Source organism: Microcaecilia unicolor, chromosome 13 (assembly GCF_901765095.1).
Source record: "Microcaecilia unicolor chromosome 13, aMicUni1.1, whole genome shotgun sequence".
Taxonomy (NCBI): domain Eukaryota; kingdom Metazoa; phylum Chordata; class Amphibia; order Gymnophiona; family Siphonopidae; genus Microcaecilia; species Microcaecilia unicolor.
In genome coordinates, this window is record NC_044043.1 from 50,519,278 (window position 1) to 50,538,733 (window position 19,456).

General features: G+C 46.7%; 1 protein-coding gene across 2 annotated transcripts in view; it reads left to right on the forward strand.

The window, feature by feature from the left end:
* SKA2 (spindle and kinetochore associated complex subunit 2) overlaps positions 1-17,576 on the forward strand; it is a 47,593-nt gene extending 30,017 nt beyond the window's left edge. The window contains exons 3-5 of one of the 2 annotated variants that reach the window (XM_030222596.1): positions 4,930-5,106; positions 14,607-14,692; positions 15,604-17,576. In XM_030222596.1, coding sequence (XP_030078456.1) covers positions 4,930-5,106; positions 14,607-14,684 — 255 coding nt within the window. In that variant the 3' untranslated portion in view covers positions 14,685-14,692; positions 15,604-17,576. The remainder of the gene's footprint in view (positions 1-4,929; positions 5,107-14,606; positions 14,693-15,603) is intronic. The other variant, XM_030222595.1, reaches the window with a different exon arrangement.
* The last annotated feature ends 1,880 nt before the right edge of the window (positions 17,577-19,456 follow it).

Sequence of the window (19,456 nt, forward strand, 5' to 3'; positions counted from 1 at the left end):
AGTGGATAGTGGTGATGACAGATGCCAGGGGCTGTGGAGCCCACCGCATAGGGAGGTTTGCTCAAGGTCTTTGGGTCACTTCAGGAAGCATCCCTTTCGATCAACCTGTTTGGAAACCAGGGCAATTTAGCTGGCTCTGGAGGCCTTTTGTTCTCTGTTGGACGGCACAGCGGTACACATTCTTTTGAACAATGCAACGGCGGTGGCTCATGTCAGTCAGCAAGGGAGGACGAGAAGTCACCAGTTACAGCAGGAATCTGCAAAGCTCATGGCCTGGGCAGAGTGTCATCTGACCACTCAGCCTCTCATGTAGCAGGAGTGGAGAACATCCAGGCAGGTTTTCTCAGCCATCACACCCTCAATCTAGGGGGAATGGTCCTCAGTCCACAGGTGTTTGAATTGATAGTGGATCGGTGGGGGTTCCCTCTCGTGGATCTTCTTCGCCACAAGTCTAGACACAAAGGTGCCCCACTTCTTCTGTCACAGAAAGGATCTCAAGGCGGAAGGGATAGATAATCTTCTGAATGCGTTTCCCTGTGGCCTCTCCTGGGATGGCTCATTCAGAGGATTGAGTCACACGCAGGTCCTGTGATTCTGATGGCTCCGGATTGACCTCGCAGACCATGGAACGCAGATCTCATGCGCCTTTTCTCCGAACCTCCTCTCTGGCTTCCGGATCAGGCCAGCCTTCTGGTCCAGGGTCCGATTTCCTCATCCAGACCTGGCTCAATTTTTTTTCTTACAGCCTGGCTCTTGAATGGGCTCATTTGATAGAGGTTACTCTTGAGTAATTTCCACCATTCTTTGGTTGTACCGTCAGTCGACGTCGCTGAATTATATTAGAACATAGGTCATTTTTGAGGCGTGGTATGCTGATTGCGGCATCTCTCCCCTCCGTGCTGTCTGGGTTGAGTGGAGGGTAAGTTTCTGTCTAATCATCCGGATGTATCTCATTTTCAGAAGGGAGTCTATCTCCGTTCTCCAGCTAGGACCCTTTTTCTGGCTTGGGATCTTAACTTGGTGCTGTCGGTTTTCAACAGGCCCTCCGAACCATTGTCTTCTTGTTCCCTTAAGGATTTGATGCTCAAGACGGTATTTCTAGTAGCTTTAGCTTCAGCTAGAGGAGTGTCAGAGTTGCAAGCCTTCTCCTGTAGGTCTCCTTTTTTTTGGGGGGGGGGGGGAGTTTCCTAAGGAGTGAGTGGTTTTGCGTCCCGTGCCTTTGTTTCTTCCTAAAGTGGCATCACATTTTCATCTCTCCCAATCTGGTTCGGAAGTCCAGCAAAAATTACAGACTCTGGATGTTAGGAGAGATCTTAAGCACCATCTAAAAGTTACGGAGGATTTTGGGCACTCAGACCGCCTGTTTCTGCTCATTGGAGGTTCTTGTAAGGGTTTAGCGGCTTCTAAGCCCACTATTTCTAGGTGGCTTAAAGAAATGATAGCTTTGGCTTACCTTGTGGGGACACCAGAGCTGGAGGGGGTCAAGGCCCACTTTACAAGGGGTCAGACAGCTTCCTGAGTGGAGAGGTTTTTGATGCCACCCTTGGACAGTTGTAAGGTCGCGACTTGGGCTTCCTTGCATTCCTTTTTCTAAGCATTACAGGCTGGATGTCCAGTGTTTGGAACAAGGGTTCTCACGGCTGGATTGCTGGGATCTCTCCCTTAAAGAGTACTGCTTTGCTACTTCCCATCAGTCCAATCCTGGGCTGGTCCGGAGGGACACTAAGGAAGGAGAAATTAGGTCTTACCTGCTAATTGCTTTCCTTTAGTCCCTCCGGACTATCCCAGGTCCCTCCCGTGTTCATTGAAGAGTAATTCTTTGTGTTTAGTACCGGAGAGTAGTTCATACTTATGTTAATCGTTGGTTATGTATGTGAGTTCCAGGGCGGAGCTGCTCTGAGTGTTTACAGTTTACAAAAAAAAAATGTGAAAGTCTATTTCCAAACAACACCTACAGGACAGGTTGTGTTTGCACATTTGTGACACAGGGCTTACTGTGTCTATCAATCACGTTACTTGAAGTGCTTTTGTGGCTGCTCAGATTCCCGGTGGCACAGAAGGTAGTTCTTTCTTCCTTTCCTGCTCCGTTAGTCAAATACTGAATGTAAGGTCAAATGGCCAGGGCTCTTATTTTCTCTCTAGAGTCAGAAGTTATCAGTTTCCACCTGCTGGAAGGAGTACATAAACCATCAGTCCAATCCCGGGCTGGTCTGGAGGGACTAAAGAAAGCAAATTGGTAGGTAAGACCTAATTTCTTCTTTGGCTTCACAGCCCCCAGTTAGCACTTGTTAGTGCTACTGGTTGCAGCTTTGGGCTTGGTCCCTTGGGCCATGAGGGTGTGGGTCCCCCCTCACCTTGCCCGGCACCCCTGTGGAGAGAACTTCCCTGAGCTCCTCTGCAACCCCATGTTCCTTTTTTTTTTTTTTGCAACCTGTCTGCTCTTCTACATGTTAGGGAATAGGACTGTTTAAAAAAAATAAAATAAAAACAGAGTTCAGTGGGGACAATACCTTTTTACTAGCCAGGTGAGGTATTTCCCCAATTAGTACCCTAGGAGAGCCTGGGGAGCATCGGGGCTGCCTAGGTTTGGGACTGAGGGAACCCCCCCCCCCCTGCCTGTCACGTGGTCGGGAATGCCGGAGGGCAGGTTCTGTGGCGACTGCAAGGACCGACAGCTTAGTATAGATCCCGGTTCTATTTGTTCCAATTGCAATGGGCCATTTTCGACTTTGGAAATGGCCTGGGGGGAGGAGGCGCTGTGGGGTCCAAAGTTGCTTCTCCTTTTGAGGCATTGGGAAGTGATGTCCCGATGTCTCTGGTGGGAACTTTAGCCATTTTTTTCTTCACATGTTTCTCCTGCTGCTATTTTAATGCAATCTAATGCTACTAAGTCAATCCCTAAATCACTGGTAGAACATTAGGGGAAAATAACAAGACGTTTACGGAGAACTTTTGACAACATTTCATCTGCCTAGAATTTAATTTAAAGAGTAGGCCAGGAGGACTCGGTACAGGCTGCACCTGCAGCCCGAGCTAGATTTCAATGAGTCATACCGCTAAAAGCGGCTCACCTGAACAGCTCTATACATCATAACTTGTCCTCCAAAGGTTCATACTCCTTTTTGGGGGGATTTTTATAATTTCCTTGCATACAGTGAAAACCCTTGAACCAAAAAATCAAATCATATGTTCTGCCCGAACATCCCGTGTCCCCTAAGTTCACCTGGAGGACAATAAGAAAATGAAAGCAAAAATCGCTAGATATACCATGAGCAGAGCTTAATTGTAAGCAAAAACTCTTAACTCAAAACACTATTGACACTGGACATAAAGGACCCTGCAGGAGCCAACTTATCTGGGCTACATGTAGTTATATTTGCAGGAGCCTGTTCTTTCTACCTCCCTCGGATGGTCAATCAAGCCCTGGTGGATGGTGGAGCCCCCTTGAGGGGGGACTGTACAGGGCGGAAGGCTTGCTTGCAGATGTGCCATGACTTCAGGTGGGGGGGTTCAGAGGTCTTCTCAGGCTTCCCGTCATCTCCGGATTTTGACAAGGGTTTCCCACTCCCAGAGCCTGAGGAGGAACGGTCACTTTATCCTGCTGTTTCAGAGAGAAGAGGTTACTACTTCTCTGACCATAGTGTGGAAGAGGACCCTTTACTATAGGGGCTCGCTGGGCGACCCGTCAAGCATTTTCCCTTTACACAAAGCTCTCATCCGCATGATGATGGCGGAATGGGAAGATCTGGATGACCCTCTTCGAGGCTGGATCACCTGTGTATGCTGTGGAGGAGGTGGCAAAGTATTGGTCGTTCTCCAAGGCTGACGTGCTTGTTACCACCTTGATACTAGTGTTGGGGCAGTATTAAAAAAATTGTTTTAAATAAATATCTCCTCCTCCCAACTCACCCAGCCCAATCATTGTAGTGGAGGAGTGGCCTAGTGGTTAGGGTGGTGGACTTTGGTCCTGGGGAACTGAGGAACTGAGTTCAATTCCCGGCACAGGCAGCTCCTTGTGACTCTGGGCAAGTCACTTAACCCTCCATTGCCCGCCGCATTGAGCCTGCCATGAGTGGGAAAGCGTGGGGTACAAATGTAACATAAATACAAAAAATAGCCCTCATCTGGGACCCATGCAGTAGGGGTCCTAATGTACTCTTGTAGTCATGATTAAATTAATCATGGCTGATTTGATGACTGAAACACCATCCTCTTGTTGATTGTGAATGTTGTCCCTACAGCATTGCCAGCTTACCTGGGGTGTAGAGGACCTTACCTGGGAAGCAAATTTGGGTCACCCTGACAGTGCACGGCACCGTCCCTGAGATACTGGGCCAGTCCTAATGTATTTTATTTGTTTTTTGTTGTTGTGTTTTTTTTTTTTCTTTTTACAGTTACTCTTTAGTTAATGAGAAATACGGACTAGTTGGGACAGTGCCATACCACTGCTACCCAGTGTTATGAAAATTGGATAACAAAGTTAGCAAAAACCTTTCCATCTTGGGTGCTCAAAATTGAAGCTATGAGGATGACAATCACTGGTGTCTACTGGATGAGAAAGGTGGTTTCATAAACACAGTTGTCATTGCTGCTGCTCCCATTCCATCCCCCGTTCTACTTCTCCATTGTTCTTTTATGTCTCTGGTTTCTTCATTTTTATTGATGCATCTTCGTTTGTACACACAAGCCAACACTGATGATCATTAGTTTCAGGTCATAACGAGCAAGTTTTTATTAATCTCAACAACCTGGGGTGGGGGGGGGGGGGGGGGGGGGGGGGAGAAGTGTTCAATGCTACTCTGATTCTGAAATCTAAACGATGGCCAAATTGATTTTATTTTTTAGGATTGTCTGTCTTATTTGTATAAGATCAAAGATAAGTAAGGATTTTTTTTTTCTTTTTGTTTTAACTCCATTTAAAATAATTAGGAAAATCCAGTGAAACTTCTGGAGGAATTATCACTTGTGAAGTTACGTTGTAAATCTTTATGTGGACAGCTGCAAAAACTTTCTGCACAACAGAAAGAGACCATGGACTGTATACATACTACTCTAGTGAACACTATTGGACTAGTGCAGCATTTACAGCACCAAGCGGATCTTGAGGTAGGTATTTTCCTGGGCTGACAATTTTAGTTGGTACGTAAAACAATTAAGTGACTTGACCAAGATCACAAGAAAACGCAGTGGGATGTGAACTAGGCTTTCCTGATTCTTAATTCACTGCTCTAATCATTAGGGTACCCTGGCTTAAGCAGTAGAAAAGAAGCCGCTTTATGTTTTAATATTTGTGTCACATGAGGAGGTACTGGTAGATATATTCATCCATATGCCATCTCCAAATGTTTTGAAACTAATTCAAGTTTAGTTTCCAAGTTTATTTATTTATCTTTGATGTACCGCACCATTGGTATACAAATTACATATAATGGTTAAAAAAATAGAAAAGAAATACAATGAATCAACATGATGTCTTTGTGTCTTCCTCCCCCCCCCCCCCCCCCACACACACACAAGTGGCTAGCCACCAGGGCTGACCACAGCTGCACTTAGCTCAGTTTCCTAAAGATTCATCAAAGTTTTTAGTTCACTTTTGAAATTTTGATAAGATGGTTCAGTGGGTATGCCAAGTGGCAAGTTATTCCACAGGGAATGCCCTACTGCGCTAAATATAGGTGAGCAAATGTTTATCAAAGCAGATTAGGCAGAAAAAGGATGACAAATATTGGTGCAGCGATCTTAAGGGTCAGTTAGGTGCATAAGGAGAAAAGACGGCTGAGGGGAGATATGATAGAGGTCTATAAAATGAGTGGAGTGGAATGGGTAGACGTGAATCGCTTCTTTACTCTTTCCAAAAATACTAGGATTAGGGGTAATGCAATGAAGCTAGAAAGTAGTAAATTTAAAACGAATCGGAGATTCGGTGGAGGGACGGGGGGTGGGTTTGGGTTTAGGTTAGCTTTAGGTTTTGCTGTACCTGTTTTTCTCCGAGGACAAGCAGGCTGCTTGTTCTCACGACTGGGGTTGACGTCCACAGCAGCCCCCACCAACCGGAACAAAACTTTGCGGGCGGTCCCGCACGCAGGGCACGCCCACCACGCATGTGCGGCCATCTTCCCGCCCGTGCGCGACCGTTCCCGCTCAGTCTTTTCTTTTCCGCGCTGGAGAGAGCCGTGTTCGTCTCTCTCTCTGTCAGCCCCGGAAACCGGATCGCGCTTTTGACGCGAGATTTTTCTTCGCTGTTTCTTTGATTGTTTTATTTTGTTCTAAAAAAAAAAAAAAAAACTTTGTTTTTCCCCTCGTACTTTTAGCGGGGGCGCCTCGTTGCGGCCTTGTGGCCGCGCGGTCGATTTATTTTTCGAGGTGTGATTTTTACCGCCACCATCGACGGCTTTGACTTCGCCGACGCGATTTTTCCGTCAATGTCCTGAAGGTCCCGAGTGGATTTAAGAAGTGTGGTCGGTGCGGCCGGCATATCTCGCAGACCGACACGCTTGGTGCCTCCAGTGCCTCAGGCCGGAGCACGATACCAAGACGTGCACCTTGTGTCTCGGTTTATGGAAACGGACACAGGTGGCGACGCAAGTTCTGCGGGACCGTCTTTTTGGAACTTGCGCCGGCCCCTCGACGTCTACTTCGACGGCATCGGTGTCGACGGCCGGATCTTCTGTACCGGCACCGACCCCAGGAGCACAGGTCCCGTTGGCCCGCTGGTCTTCCGGAGATGGCAGGAGTGAGCAGCCGCGTGGGCAATCGGCCCCGGTCACTCCCTCTACCCAGGGCCCTCGGGACCGAACCCTGTCGGACTCGAGGCCGAGGGGGATCTACCTCCTCCTCTTCGGTACCGCCGACCGCCGATGACGGGCACCGGAAAAAGGCTAAAAAGCACCGTCATCGGTCGCCCACGGCGCATGTGGCTACCGGCTCCAGAGATAACTCAACGCCGAGGAAGCGGCAGCGCCGGGAGGAGCGTTCCCCCTCGGTGGTAGAGGTATCGCTACGTCAGGGCACCAGCACTTCGGTGCCGACTCCTGGACCCGAGCAGATTCCGGCACCGGCACCTCTACCGGCCCCCTCGCCTTTCCCGACAGCGGGCCTTGATGAGTGCCTCCGAGCCATCCTTCCGGGGATCCTGGAAGGGCTGATGCCCCAGACTGTGCCGGCACCAGGGGTGCTTGTGCCCTCGGCGCCGTTGATGGAGGCGCCGGCGTGCTCTAGCCCGGTGCCGAGGCCTTCGACACTGACGCCGCATGCGGTGCCGGTCTCGACCGCCACGCAGGTGGAGTCTACGTCGATGGAGGGAGCTTCATCCCCGCCGGCACGGGAGTCCACCGCTCGACGACGTCACCGAGGACGCGGTGCCTCGAAGTCGAGCCGGGCCCGGTTGAGGTCTGAGCTACAGGAGCTCATGTCTGACACCGAGGAAGAGGCCTCGTGGGGGGAGGAGGAGGACCCCAGATATTTCTCCTCAGAGGAGTCTGTGGGCCTTCCCTCCGACCCCACTCCTTCACCAGAGAGGAAGCTCTCGCCACCTGAGAGCCTCTCTTTTGCCTCCTTCGTCAGGGATATGTCTATTTGCATTCCCTTCCCCGTGGTCTCTGTGGATGAGCCGAGGGCCGAGATGCTTGAGGTCCTCGACTATCCATCACCACCTAGAGAGTCCTCCACGATACCGTTGCACAATGTCCTCAAAGAGACACTGTTTCGGAACTGGTTGAGACCTTTATCTAATCCCACCATTCCCAAGAAAGCGGAGTCCCAATACAGGATCCACTCAGACCCAGAGTTAATGCGGCCTCAATTGCCTCATGACTCGGCGGTTGTGGACTCTGCTCTCAAGAGGGCACGGAGTTCGAGGGATACCGCCTCGGCGCCCCCGGGGCGGGAGTCTCGCACTCTGGACTCGTTTGGGAGGAAGGCCTACCAATCTTCAATGCTCGTGACCCGCATCCAGTCCTACCAGCTCTACACGAGCATCCACATGCGGAATAATGTGAAGCAACTGGCGGACCTGGTCGACAAGCTCCCCCCGGAGCAGTCCAGGCCTTTTCAGGAGGTGGTCAGGCAGCTGAAGGCGTGCAGAAAGTTCCTGTCCAGTGGTATATATGACACCTGTGATGTGGCATCTCGTGCTGCGGCCCAAGGTATAGTGATGCGCAGGCTCTCATGGCTGCGTGCCTCTGACCTGGACAACCGCACCCAGCAGCGGCTGGCCGATGTCCCTTGCCGGGGGGATAATATTTTTGGTGAGAAGGTCGAGCAGTTGGTGGACCAACTACACCAGCGGGAAACCGCCCTCGACAAGCTCTCCCACCGGGCGCCTTCAGCATCCACCTCAGCAGGTGGACGTTTTTCCCGGGCCAGGCAGGCTGCGCCCTACGCCTACAACAAGCATAGATACACCCAGCCGGCCCGAAGGCCTCATCAGGCACAGGGACAGTCCCAGCGCGCTCGTTCCCGTCAACAGCGTGCGCCTAAGCAGCCCCCGGCGCCTCCACAGCAAAAACCGGGGACGGGTTTTTGACTGGATCCATGGGAACATAGCCGCCATCAAAGTGTCCGTACCGGACGATCTGCCAGTCGGGGGAAGGTTAAAACTTTTTCACCAAAGGTGACCTCTAATAACCTCCGACCAGTGGGTTCTCCAAATAGTGCGGTGCGGATACGCCCTGAATTTGGCCTCCCCTCCACCAAATTGTCCTCCGGGAGCCCAATCCTTCAGCTCCCAGCACAAGCAGGTACTTGCAGAGGAACTCTCCGCCCTTCTCAGCGCCAATGCGGTCGAGCCCGTGCCACCCGGGCAGGAAAGGCAGGGATTCTATTCCAGGTACTTCCTTGTGGAAAAGAAAACAGGGGGGATGCGCCCCATCCTAGACCTGAGAGGCCTGAACAAATACCTGGTCAAAGAGAAGTTCAGGATGCTTTCCTTGGGCACCCTTCTACCAATGATTCAGAAAAACGATTGGCTATGTTCCCTGGATTTAAAGGACGCATACACTCATATCCCGATACTGCCAGCTCACAGACAGTATATCAGATTCCGCCTGGGGACACGGCACTTTCAGTATTGTGTGCTGCCCTTTGGGCTCGCCTCTGCCCCACGGGTGTTCATGAAGTGCCTCGTGGTGGTCGCGGCGTATCTACGCAAGCTGGGAGTGCACGTGTTCCCATATCTCGACGATTGGCTGGTCAAGAACACCTCGGAGGCAGGAGCTCTCCGGTCCATGCAGTGCACTATTCACCTCCTGGAGCTGCTGGGGTTTGTGATAAATTACCCAAAGTCCCATCTCCAGCCAGTCCAATCTCTGGAATTCATAGGAGCTCTGCTGAATTCACAGACGGCTCAGGCCTTTCTTCCCGAAGCGAGGGCCCACAACCTCCTGTCCCTCCCTTCCCAGACCAGAGCTTCTCAGCAGGTCACAGCTCGGCAGATGTTGAGACTCCTAGGTCATATGGCCTCCACAGTTCATGTGACTCCCATGGCTCGTCTTCACATGAGATCTGCTCAATGGACCCTAGCTTCCAAGTGGTGCCAGGCCACCGGGAATCTAGAAGATGCCATCCGCCTGTCCCTCAGTTGCCGCAATTCGCTGCACTGGTGGACACTTCGGACCAATTTGACCCTGGGACGTCCATTCCAAATTCCGCAGCCCACGAAAGTGCTGACGACGGATGTATCTCGCCTGGGGTGGGGAGCTCATGTCGATGGGCTTCACACCCAGGGACTGTGGTCCCTCCAGGAACAAGATCTTCAGATCAACCTCCTGGAGCTCCGAGCGGTCTGGAATGCACTGAAGGCCTTCAGAGATCGGCTGTCCTATCAAATTATCCAAATTCGGACAGACAATCAGGTTGCAATGTATTACATCAACAAGCAGGGGGGCACCGGATCTCGCCTCCTGTGTCAGGAAGCCGTCGGGATGTGGCGTTGGGCCTGCCAGTTTGGCATGCTTCTTCAAGCCACATACCTGGCAGGTGTAAACAACAGTCTGGCTGACAGGCTGAGCAGAGTCATGCAATCGCTCCATTCCAGAGTGGTACGCAAGATCTTCCGAGAGTGGGGCACTCCCTCGGTGGACCTTTTTGCCTCTCAGACCAACCACAAGCTGCCTCTGTTCTGTTCCAGACTACAGGCACACGGCAGACTAGCGTCGGATGCCTTTCTCCTCCATTGGGGGACCGGCCTCCTGTATGCTTATCCTCCCATACCTTTGGTGGGGAAGACCTTACTGAAGCTCAAGCAAGACCACGGCACCATGATTCTGATAGCGCCTTTTTGGCCCCGCCAGATCTGGTTCCCTCTTCTTCTGGAGTTGTCCTCCGAAGAACCGTGGAGATTGGAGTGTTTTCCAACTCTCATTTCGCAGAACGACGGAGCGCTTCTGCACCCCAACCTTCAGTCTCTGGCTCTCACGGCCTGGATGTTGAGGGCGTAGACTTCGCTTCGTTGGGTCTGTCTGAGGGTGTCTCCCGTGTCTTGCTTGCCTCTAGAAAGGATTCCACTAAAAAGAGTTACTTTTTCAAGTGGAGGTGGTTTGTCGTTTGGTGTGAGAGCAAGGCCCTAGAACCTCGTTCTTGTCCTGCACAGAACCTGCTTGAATACCTTCTGCAGTTATCAGAGTCTGGCCTCAAGACCAACTCAGTAAGGAATCACCTTAGTGCGATTAGTGCTTACCATCATCGTGTAGAGGGTAAAGCCATCTCTGGAGAGCCTTTAGTCAGTCATTCGATTCATGAGAGGTTTGCTTTTGTCAAAGCCCCCTGTCAAGCCTCCTGCAGTGTCATGGGATCTCAACGTCGTCCTCATCCAGCTGATGAAACCTCCTTTTGAGCCACTGAATTCATGCCATCTGAAGTACTTGACCTGGAAGGTCATTTTCTTGGTGGCAGTTACTTCAGCTCGTAGAGTCAGTGAGCTTCAAGCCCTGGTAGCTCATGCTCCGTATACTAAATTTCGTCATAACAGAGTAGTGCTCCGCACTCACCCTAAGTTCCTGCCAAAGGTGATGTCGGAGTTCCATCTTAACCAGTCAATTGTCTTGCCAACATTCTTTCCTAGACCGCATACCCGCCCTGCTGAACGTCAGTTGCACACATTGGACTGCAAGCGAGCTTTGGCCTTCTATCTGGAGCGGACACAGCCCCACAGACAGTCCGCCCAATTGTTTATTTCCTTCGACCCCAATAGGAAAGGGGTCACTGTTGGGAAACGCACCATCTCCAATTGGCTAGCAGATTGCATTTCCTTCACTTACGCCCAGGCTGGGCTGACTCTTGAGGGTCATGTCACGGCTCATAGTGTCAGAGCCATGGCAGCGTCGGTGGCTCACTTGAAGTCAGCCACTATTGAAGAGATTTGCAAAGCTGCGACGTGGTCATCTGTCCACACATTCACATCTCATTACTGCCTGCAGCAGGATACCCGGCGCGACAGTCGGTTCGGGCAGTCGGTGCTGCAGAATCTGTTTGTGGTTTAAATCCAACTCCACCCTCCAGGACCCGAATTTATTCTGGTCAGGCTGCACTCTGTTAGTTGTTCTTCGTAGGTCAATTTCTGTTATACCCTCGCCGTTGCGAGGTTCAATTGACCTGGGTTCTTGTTTTGAGTGAGCCCGAGAGCTAGGGATACCCCAGTCGTGAGAACAAGCAGTCTGCTTGTCCTCGGAGAAAGCGAATGATACATACCTGTAGCAGGTGTTCTCTGAGGACAGCAGGCTGATTGTTCTCACCTACCCTTCCTCCTCCCCTTTGGAGTTGTTTTTCCCTCTTTTCTTGCTTGTCATTCAACTGAGCGGGAACGGTTGCGCACGGGTGGGAAGATGGCCGCGCATGCGCAGTGGGCGTGCCCTGCATGCGGGACCGCCCGCAAAGTTTTGTTCCGGTTGGTGGGGGCTGCCGTGGACGTCAACCCCAGTCATGAGAACAATCAGCCTGCTGTCCTCGGAGAACACCTGTTACAGGTATGTATCATTCGCTGTATTTGGCTATGATCATTGGGGGGGGGGGGAGATAAAGGGGGGGTAGAGTAGGATGTGGGGGTAGAGGATGTAGGGGGGAACTTATATAAAATATTGATGTTGGCGATTGTATGGCACCAACTGGTTCAGTATTTTCAGTGTTTCTGTTGAATTTTTCGTCAATAAAAAAAGATTAACCATAAAACGAATCGGAGAAAATATTTCTTTACTCAGTGTGTAATTAAACTCTGAAATTCGTTGCCAGAGAATGTAGTAAAAGCGGTTAGCATAGCGGGGTTTAAAAAAGGTTTGGCTGGCTTCCTAAAGGAAAAGTCCAAAGACTATTAGTTAGAGGCTAAGATAAATTTCTTACTCAACATCTGAATGTCACTGGCATATGCCAAAGATGCCAATCCTAGTGTCTGGATCAGGGTGGCTGAGGTGTCATAACTATGTTATTTTATTTTTATTTATTTGTTGCATTTGTACCTCACATTTTCCCACCTATTTGCAGGCTCAATGTGGCTTTAGCACCATGAGGCGTAAGCCACCTCCGGTGATGAAACAAATAGAGTGATGTGGTAGAGAATGAGATGTATGTGTTACAAACACATAGTAGAATCGAGAGAAGAAGAGTTATATAATGTTCGTTGCAGATTATGGTTTCGTTATGTTGCTGAGTCCGGGCACTTAAAGTTGGATCAGGTCGGTCTTTAGTGATTTCCGGAAGTTGAGGTGGTCGTGTGTTGTCTTTATGGCTTTTGGTAATGCGTTCCATAGTTGCGTGCTTATATAGGAGAAGCTGGATCTGTGGATTGATTTATACTTGAGTCCCTTGCAGCTGGGGTGGTGAAGATTTAGGTATGATCATGATGATCCAATTGTGTTTCTTTTTGGTAGGTCTATAAGGTCAGACATATAACCCGGTGCTTCGCCATAGATAATCTTGTGGACCAGGGTGCAGATTTTGAAAGTAATACGTTCTTTGGGAGCCAGTGCAGTTTTTCTCATAGCGGTTTGGCGCTGTCGAATCGCGATTTTCCAAATATGAGCCTGGCTGCTGTGTTTTGAGCAGTCTGCAGTTTCTTTATGAGTTGTTCTTTGCATCCCGCATAAAGTCCATTGCAATAGTCAGCATGGCTTAGTACCATTGATTGAACCAGGTTGCGGAAAGTTGCCCTCGAGAAGAATGGCTTTACACGTTTAAGTTTCCACATTGAGTGGATTTTCTTGATTGTGGAGTTAACTTGGGCCATGTTGAACAACATTGAACTCTGGATTGACCAGGATTGATCCCTATAGATCTATTTATTTATTACATTTGTATCCCACATTTTCCCACCTATTTGTAGGCTCAATGTGGCTTACATAGTACCGGGGAGGTGTTTGCAGACTCCGGTGAGAACAAATACAAAGTGATGTTGTGGTAAGATGAAGTTCATGTGGCATGGGAAACGTATATCGGAAGAGTTGCATTTTGTCCATTACGTACTTTAGTTTTGTTGTGTTGCAGGGATCAGCATTTAAATTGGATCGGTGGGGTATGCCTTTTTGAACAGGTTAGTTTTTAGTGATTTCCGGAAGTTTAGGTGGTCGTAGGTCGATTTCAAAGCTTTTGGCAATGCGTTCCATAGTTGTGTGCTTATGTAGGAGAAGTTGGATGCATAAGTTGATTTGTATTTAAGTCCTTTGCAGCTTGGGTATTGCAGATTTAGATAAGATCATGTTGATTCCGATGTGTTTCTAGTTGGTAAGTCGATCATGTCTGTCATGTATCCCGGGGCTTCACCGTAGATAATCTTGTGGACCAGGGTACAGATTTTGAAGGCAATGCGTTCTTTGATTGGGAGCCAGTGCAGTTTTTCACGGAGGGGTTTGCGCTTTCAAATCGCGTTTTTCCGAATATAAGCCTAGCTGCCGTGTTTTGAGCGGTCTGGTGTTTCTTTAAGGTTTGTTCTTTGCATGGTAGGATAGGTTGGGGGAAGTAGAACTCTGCCAGAAAACAGTGTTAGATCTTTGACAGGTAGGAGTGAAACCAGGGCAAAACTGTACCTGTAATACCTATACCCCAAAGTCGCCTCAGTAAAATGCAGTGGTCTACTAAATCAAAAGTTGATGAGAGGTTTAAATGAAATCAACACCCCTGTCTTGTCTTAGTCAAGATGAGTTTGAATAAAGGTAATAACTCCTAGCAGGACAATTTCAGTACGATATTCTTCTGAAAGCCTGTTTGATTAGGGTATAAAACATTTGTATCATCTAAAAATTGAGATAATTGGGTTGTAATAACCCTTTATCTGCAGCAGGGCCCATAAGAATAAAATGTATTCTGTGACAGATATCATTTGCTAACCTTTAGTAAAAGATCCCTAAGGAAGCAAAACATGGCATGATGTGCTGCTTTTATATGGTATTTGAATATGTATGACTAGTGCTTGTCTAGGAAAGTTAAAATGCATTTTGAGGTAAATGTCAATAAAATGATTATGCTATTATCTTGCATGTTTCAGTGAATCCAGGGCTATTGAATAAGATTTTTCTTTATATTGTAACTCACATGTGTTTGCTTAGTGATATAGGATTGAGGTTTTGTGTAAGTGAACATACATATGTAGTAATCAAATTTATATTTACCATTTTTTTTCGTAGCTTTCACCTCTGTCTGAAGAAGAGAGAGCTGCAATTCAGAAGCTAGAAGGCCTAACAATTTTAGGAGTAGATGCATAGTAGGCAAGGTAACTTATTTTTTTAGATTGCATTCCTAAGATAGTAAGCTCTTCCCAAAGTGGCGTACAAGATAACATAAACTCAGCAAAACAAACCCTAATGCATGCATAATAGTGCTACCACCAAATAGAGATAAAAGCCCATTCCTAAACATTATTGCCAACCCAAACCTAGTCTTTGCAGCTTACCACAGCCCGGATTAGTCCGAAAAAAAGCTATCAATCTCTCTATCTCCCACATACCCAGATTGCCTTGGGGTGGGGGAGTGGAGGCAGGCCTTCCGCTTCTTTCTGAAAGTTAATTCTGTTTGGAGAGATGGTGTCTGAGAATGGTCACATTTGAGAACCAGAAGATTGTCTTGGCCAGAACAGTTAGTCTGTAGGGTGTACCACCTTTGACCCTGGTGGTAGAGGTGATGTTATCAGGGTGAGCCCTACTTCCTCATAAAAGCAACAGTGTGCTGCTACAGTCCATGGATGTGCCTTAAAGGAGTACAACTACCCACCAAGGAACTGAAAAATTATTTTGCCTCTTAAGTGTGTCAAGCATGTCTTTTCACTCCCCATGGCCCTGTGGACTCCTTTGTTATGGAACTGTAGTTTGTCAGCCTACTGGGACTATGGTTGATTTTATGACCTGAGGGTGGGGGGGGCCTCTTTAAGCCCGGTCCAATGTTCATCAACATTACTCCCTACCAGTGGGGGTAGAGCCCTTTAGGGGATGTGATGGTGCAATCAGTTGATTCTGGTGGGGCAGCTATTTTCTGGAGTAGCCAGACCAGTGAGCTGCTTCTTAGAGAGCCCTAGGGACAGCAATTTATAGTCCTAAGTTCTCCTCTTTTACAGTCATCTAGTAAGGAGACTTTTAAGACTATTTGTGCTGTAAGACCTCTTTTTTTTTTTTTTTTTTTTTTTTAAAGGATGTTTGAGAACTAAAGGTCCCTTTAAAAATCTCTTCCCCAGGAGAAGTGACTAATCTAAAGTCTGGTGTGTGGATGCTGCCTTTTTCAGCTCTGCAGATTCTCTGGAGAAACTTCAAGGAAACTAGACGAGTTGGAGAGAGAGATGAGGAATTTGGAAGAAGAGATTCTAGAGGCTTCTAACAATGCTTTGGTTTATGTTTGTTTATAATATTTGATTAATTGCCAAAATTGGACTAACAATGCTAGGCAATGTACATATAAAAACTGAAAAGGACTGCATTTTAAAAAGGAAAGGCAAATCACTTTCACCAGTAGCTAAAAGAGAAGAGGGGAGAGAAGAGATACAATGAGGGATGTAGTGACCACTGCTTTCCATCATCCACCAACATTCTACAAAACCTCAAATGCTATTGAAAAAAGGTAGGTTTTTAAGCCTACTTTGAGATTTTTGTAAGTTCTGACCAAAGCTGCTGAGGTAGTTTATTCCATAGAGCAAGGGCTAAAAGAAAAATGACAATGATCGAGTGGGCTCGACAGAGGGGAAGGCCAGGCGATGGTTGTTAAAGGACCGCAACAGTCTAGGGAGAGGGGAATATGCTGCCATCTTCCAAGATTGAGGTATTAGGTAATGTTCAAAGGGCTAATTTATGTTTCTGAACTTTCCTCATTGCTCTATGGTATCTCCTTCAGAGATGTTGAGAGAGTATTTTGGATTTGATTGCATAATACCTAGGAAATCTCTGCCTAGGTTGGAGAGAGCTTTTTAAATACCTGGATCATCAGTCTGTGACCTTTCTTCCCACCCAGTGACAGAGGAAATAACAGAAAATTTTGGAAACTTCACATCAAGGAAATAAGAAAACGTGACACCATAGCAGCCACTCTTCTTGCCTTTCTGATAGAAATTTAGTAGTGTTGAAATTTTGTTCTTTTAGAAGTTAACTTCCATTCACATAGGACTTGTGTATTTCCTGATATCTCACCTTTGTTGAGGAGGTAAGGGATTCCCTTTGCTAAACCCTTGGGTGGTAGCATTGGGATTGTCCTTCTTGCTTGACTATCCAAAGAGACATTTAATTCACTTACAAGGAAGAATGTTATTTATTTAACCTTCTCACTTAGATTTATTGATACAGCAAGAAGAACTTATCCCCCTTCCGTCCCCCCCACCCCACCAAATTGTCGATAGTTCTTGCCTTAATGGTTATTTTGGCTGTAAAGATTTTGATTACCTATGATAGATTTGCTGAATCTTTCTTTTGCTATTTTCTTTATACAAGGGGGATGTTTTTTTTCTCCTCTTCCTCCTGTATTGCTTTGTTAGTGGCAAAATATTGTTATGTTCTGGGTTTTTATTTCCTTTTGGAATTATAGTTGTATGTCCACTTACTTTTCCTGTTATGATATTGACTAAGTCATGTTTACCTTGTTGTATTTTTTGGAAATGTTAATAAATATTTTTTAAATGTTCAAACAGAAAATTTCTGGTTAAACTACTTCATTGCTAGAGTGATTACTGAAAAGGCTCTAGATCAGGGTTTTTCAACCCAGTCCTTGGGAAACTCAAGCCAGTCAGGTTTTTTAGATATCCACAATGAATATGCATGAGAGATTTGTATGCACAGCCTCCGTTTTATGCAAATATTTATCTTGAAAACCAAACTGGCTTAGGTTGAGAAACTCTGCTGTATATTGTATCAAAGTATGGCAAGCATCCTTCACTCTAGGACTATACAATAGCACTCCTTGGACAAAGCACAATTCCTGACCCAGAGTATGTGGATATATTTTGTTCCATAAATTCCCTGTGCCATACTCCCTTTACATTCAAAGTAAGGATTTGGATTATAAACTTGTCCCAAAAATACATTGGTCATCTTGCCTTGATCAGTTTCTCTCAGCACAACACGGACAAATTTACCACCATCAACACACCAAAACTAAATCTACCAGTTTCGGACACCCTGAAAATTCTTGCAGTCACCATTGATCGGCACCTAACACTTGAGAATCAAGCAAAAAACACAACCAAAAAGATGTTCCACTCAATGTGGAAATTAAAAAGAATAAGACCATTCTTCCCAAGGACCGTCTTCCGTAATCTGGTACAATCATTAGTACTCAGTCACTTAGACTATTGCAACTCAATCTACGCTGGCTGTAAAGAGCAAATACTCAAAAAAACTCCAAACAGTACAGAACACGGCAGCCAGACTCATATTTGGAAAATCAAAATACGAAAGTGCAAAACCCCTATGAGAGAAACTGCACTGGCTCCCACTCAAAGAACGCATCACGTTTAAAGTATGTACCCTAGTACATAAAATCATCCATGGCGAGGCCCCAGCCTATATGTCCGACCTGATAGACCTGCCACCCAGAAATGCCAAAAAATCATCTCGTACTTTCCTTAATCTTCATTTCCCCAACTGTAAAGGTCTGAAATACAAATTAATGCATGTGTCACCTTTTCCTATATGAGCACGCAATTCTGGAATGCACTGCCACATAACCTAAAAGCGACCTATGAACTGACCAACTTCCGCAAACTACTAAAGACCCATCTCTTCGACAAGACATACCACAAAGATCAAAACATGTGAAACATTTATCCAGAAATGTTAATAATGCCTTCTGTTATATTACTATTATGTATTCCATTACCATGTAACCCCAAATCCTTCTGTAATACCAAATGTTTACTCCCCTCTCATTTCCACTATCCATGATATATTGTAAGCCACTTTGAGCCTGCAAAAAGGTGGGAAAATGTGGGATACAAATGCAATAAATAATAATAATAAATAATAAACTTGTCCCAAAAATACATTGGTTGTCTTGCCTTGATCAATTTCTTACACTAGAAAATCACATTACATCCATAATAATATCCTACCCGATAGTATGATTTAGCCAGCCTCTGGCTGGTTAAATTGCTTGGTTGGGGCTAGCCGCTAATATTCAACAGCACTTAACCAGCTAAGTGCTGCTGAATATTGCAGTTGACGTCAAACACAAAGCCAGCTATCTTGGGGGCATTCCAGGGGCAGCGTCAGCACATGTACAAAACCACAGAAAGATAATCAATTGTGCAGATTTTAAAACCCCTCTGTAACCAATCCTCTCCTCTCTCTTTTCAACCATTCCCCATATATCCTCCACACCCTGCCCCCACCCCACCCTCATTAAGTCCTGCACTTCTTACACCAGTTGTCCAAGATTAGATTCTTCGGTGGAAACATAATGCCTTAGGTAGTGATTTGTAAGTTTTTCCAACTAAAATTTCTCTCTCTATTTATTTGTTACATTTGTACCCCACATTTTCCCACCTATTTGCAGGCTCAATGTGGATTACATAGTACCGTGAGGCAGTAGCTACTTCCGGTGGTGAAACAAATAGAGTGATGTTATAGTCGGTGAGATAAATATATTACAGACACAGTAGGGAATCGTAGAGAAGGGGAGTTATATAGAGTTCATTATAAGTTGTTGGTTTTTTTTCTTTGTGTTGCTGGGTTAAGGCATTTAAGTTCGGTCAGTAGGGTATGCCTTTATAACAAAGTTAATGATATAAAGAGAAGTAAAGGTAACTAGCACAAGTATTCAAAGGCATCAAGAAAATTGGCGCAACCAGGCAGACACTCACAGGTCTGCTGGCATCTGTTATGTGCCTCTTTCTGCATGTAAAGCCTGCTGTATGTACGGAAGAAGGCCTTTTAAAAATTACACTGCCATATATGTTCATATAATACATTTTGCATATATTTACAATATACGTGCATCATCTGTGGGAATTTCCAAGGGCATAGTTTAGGTGAAGTTCTGAGATATGTGTGTGTATATATATATA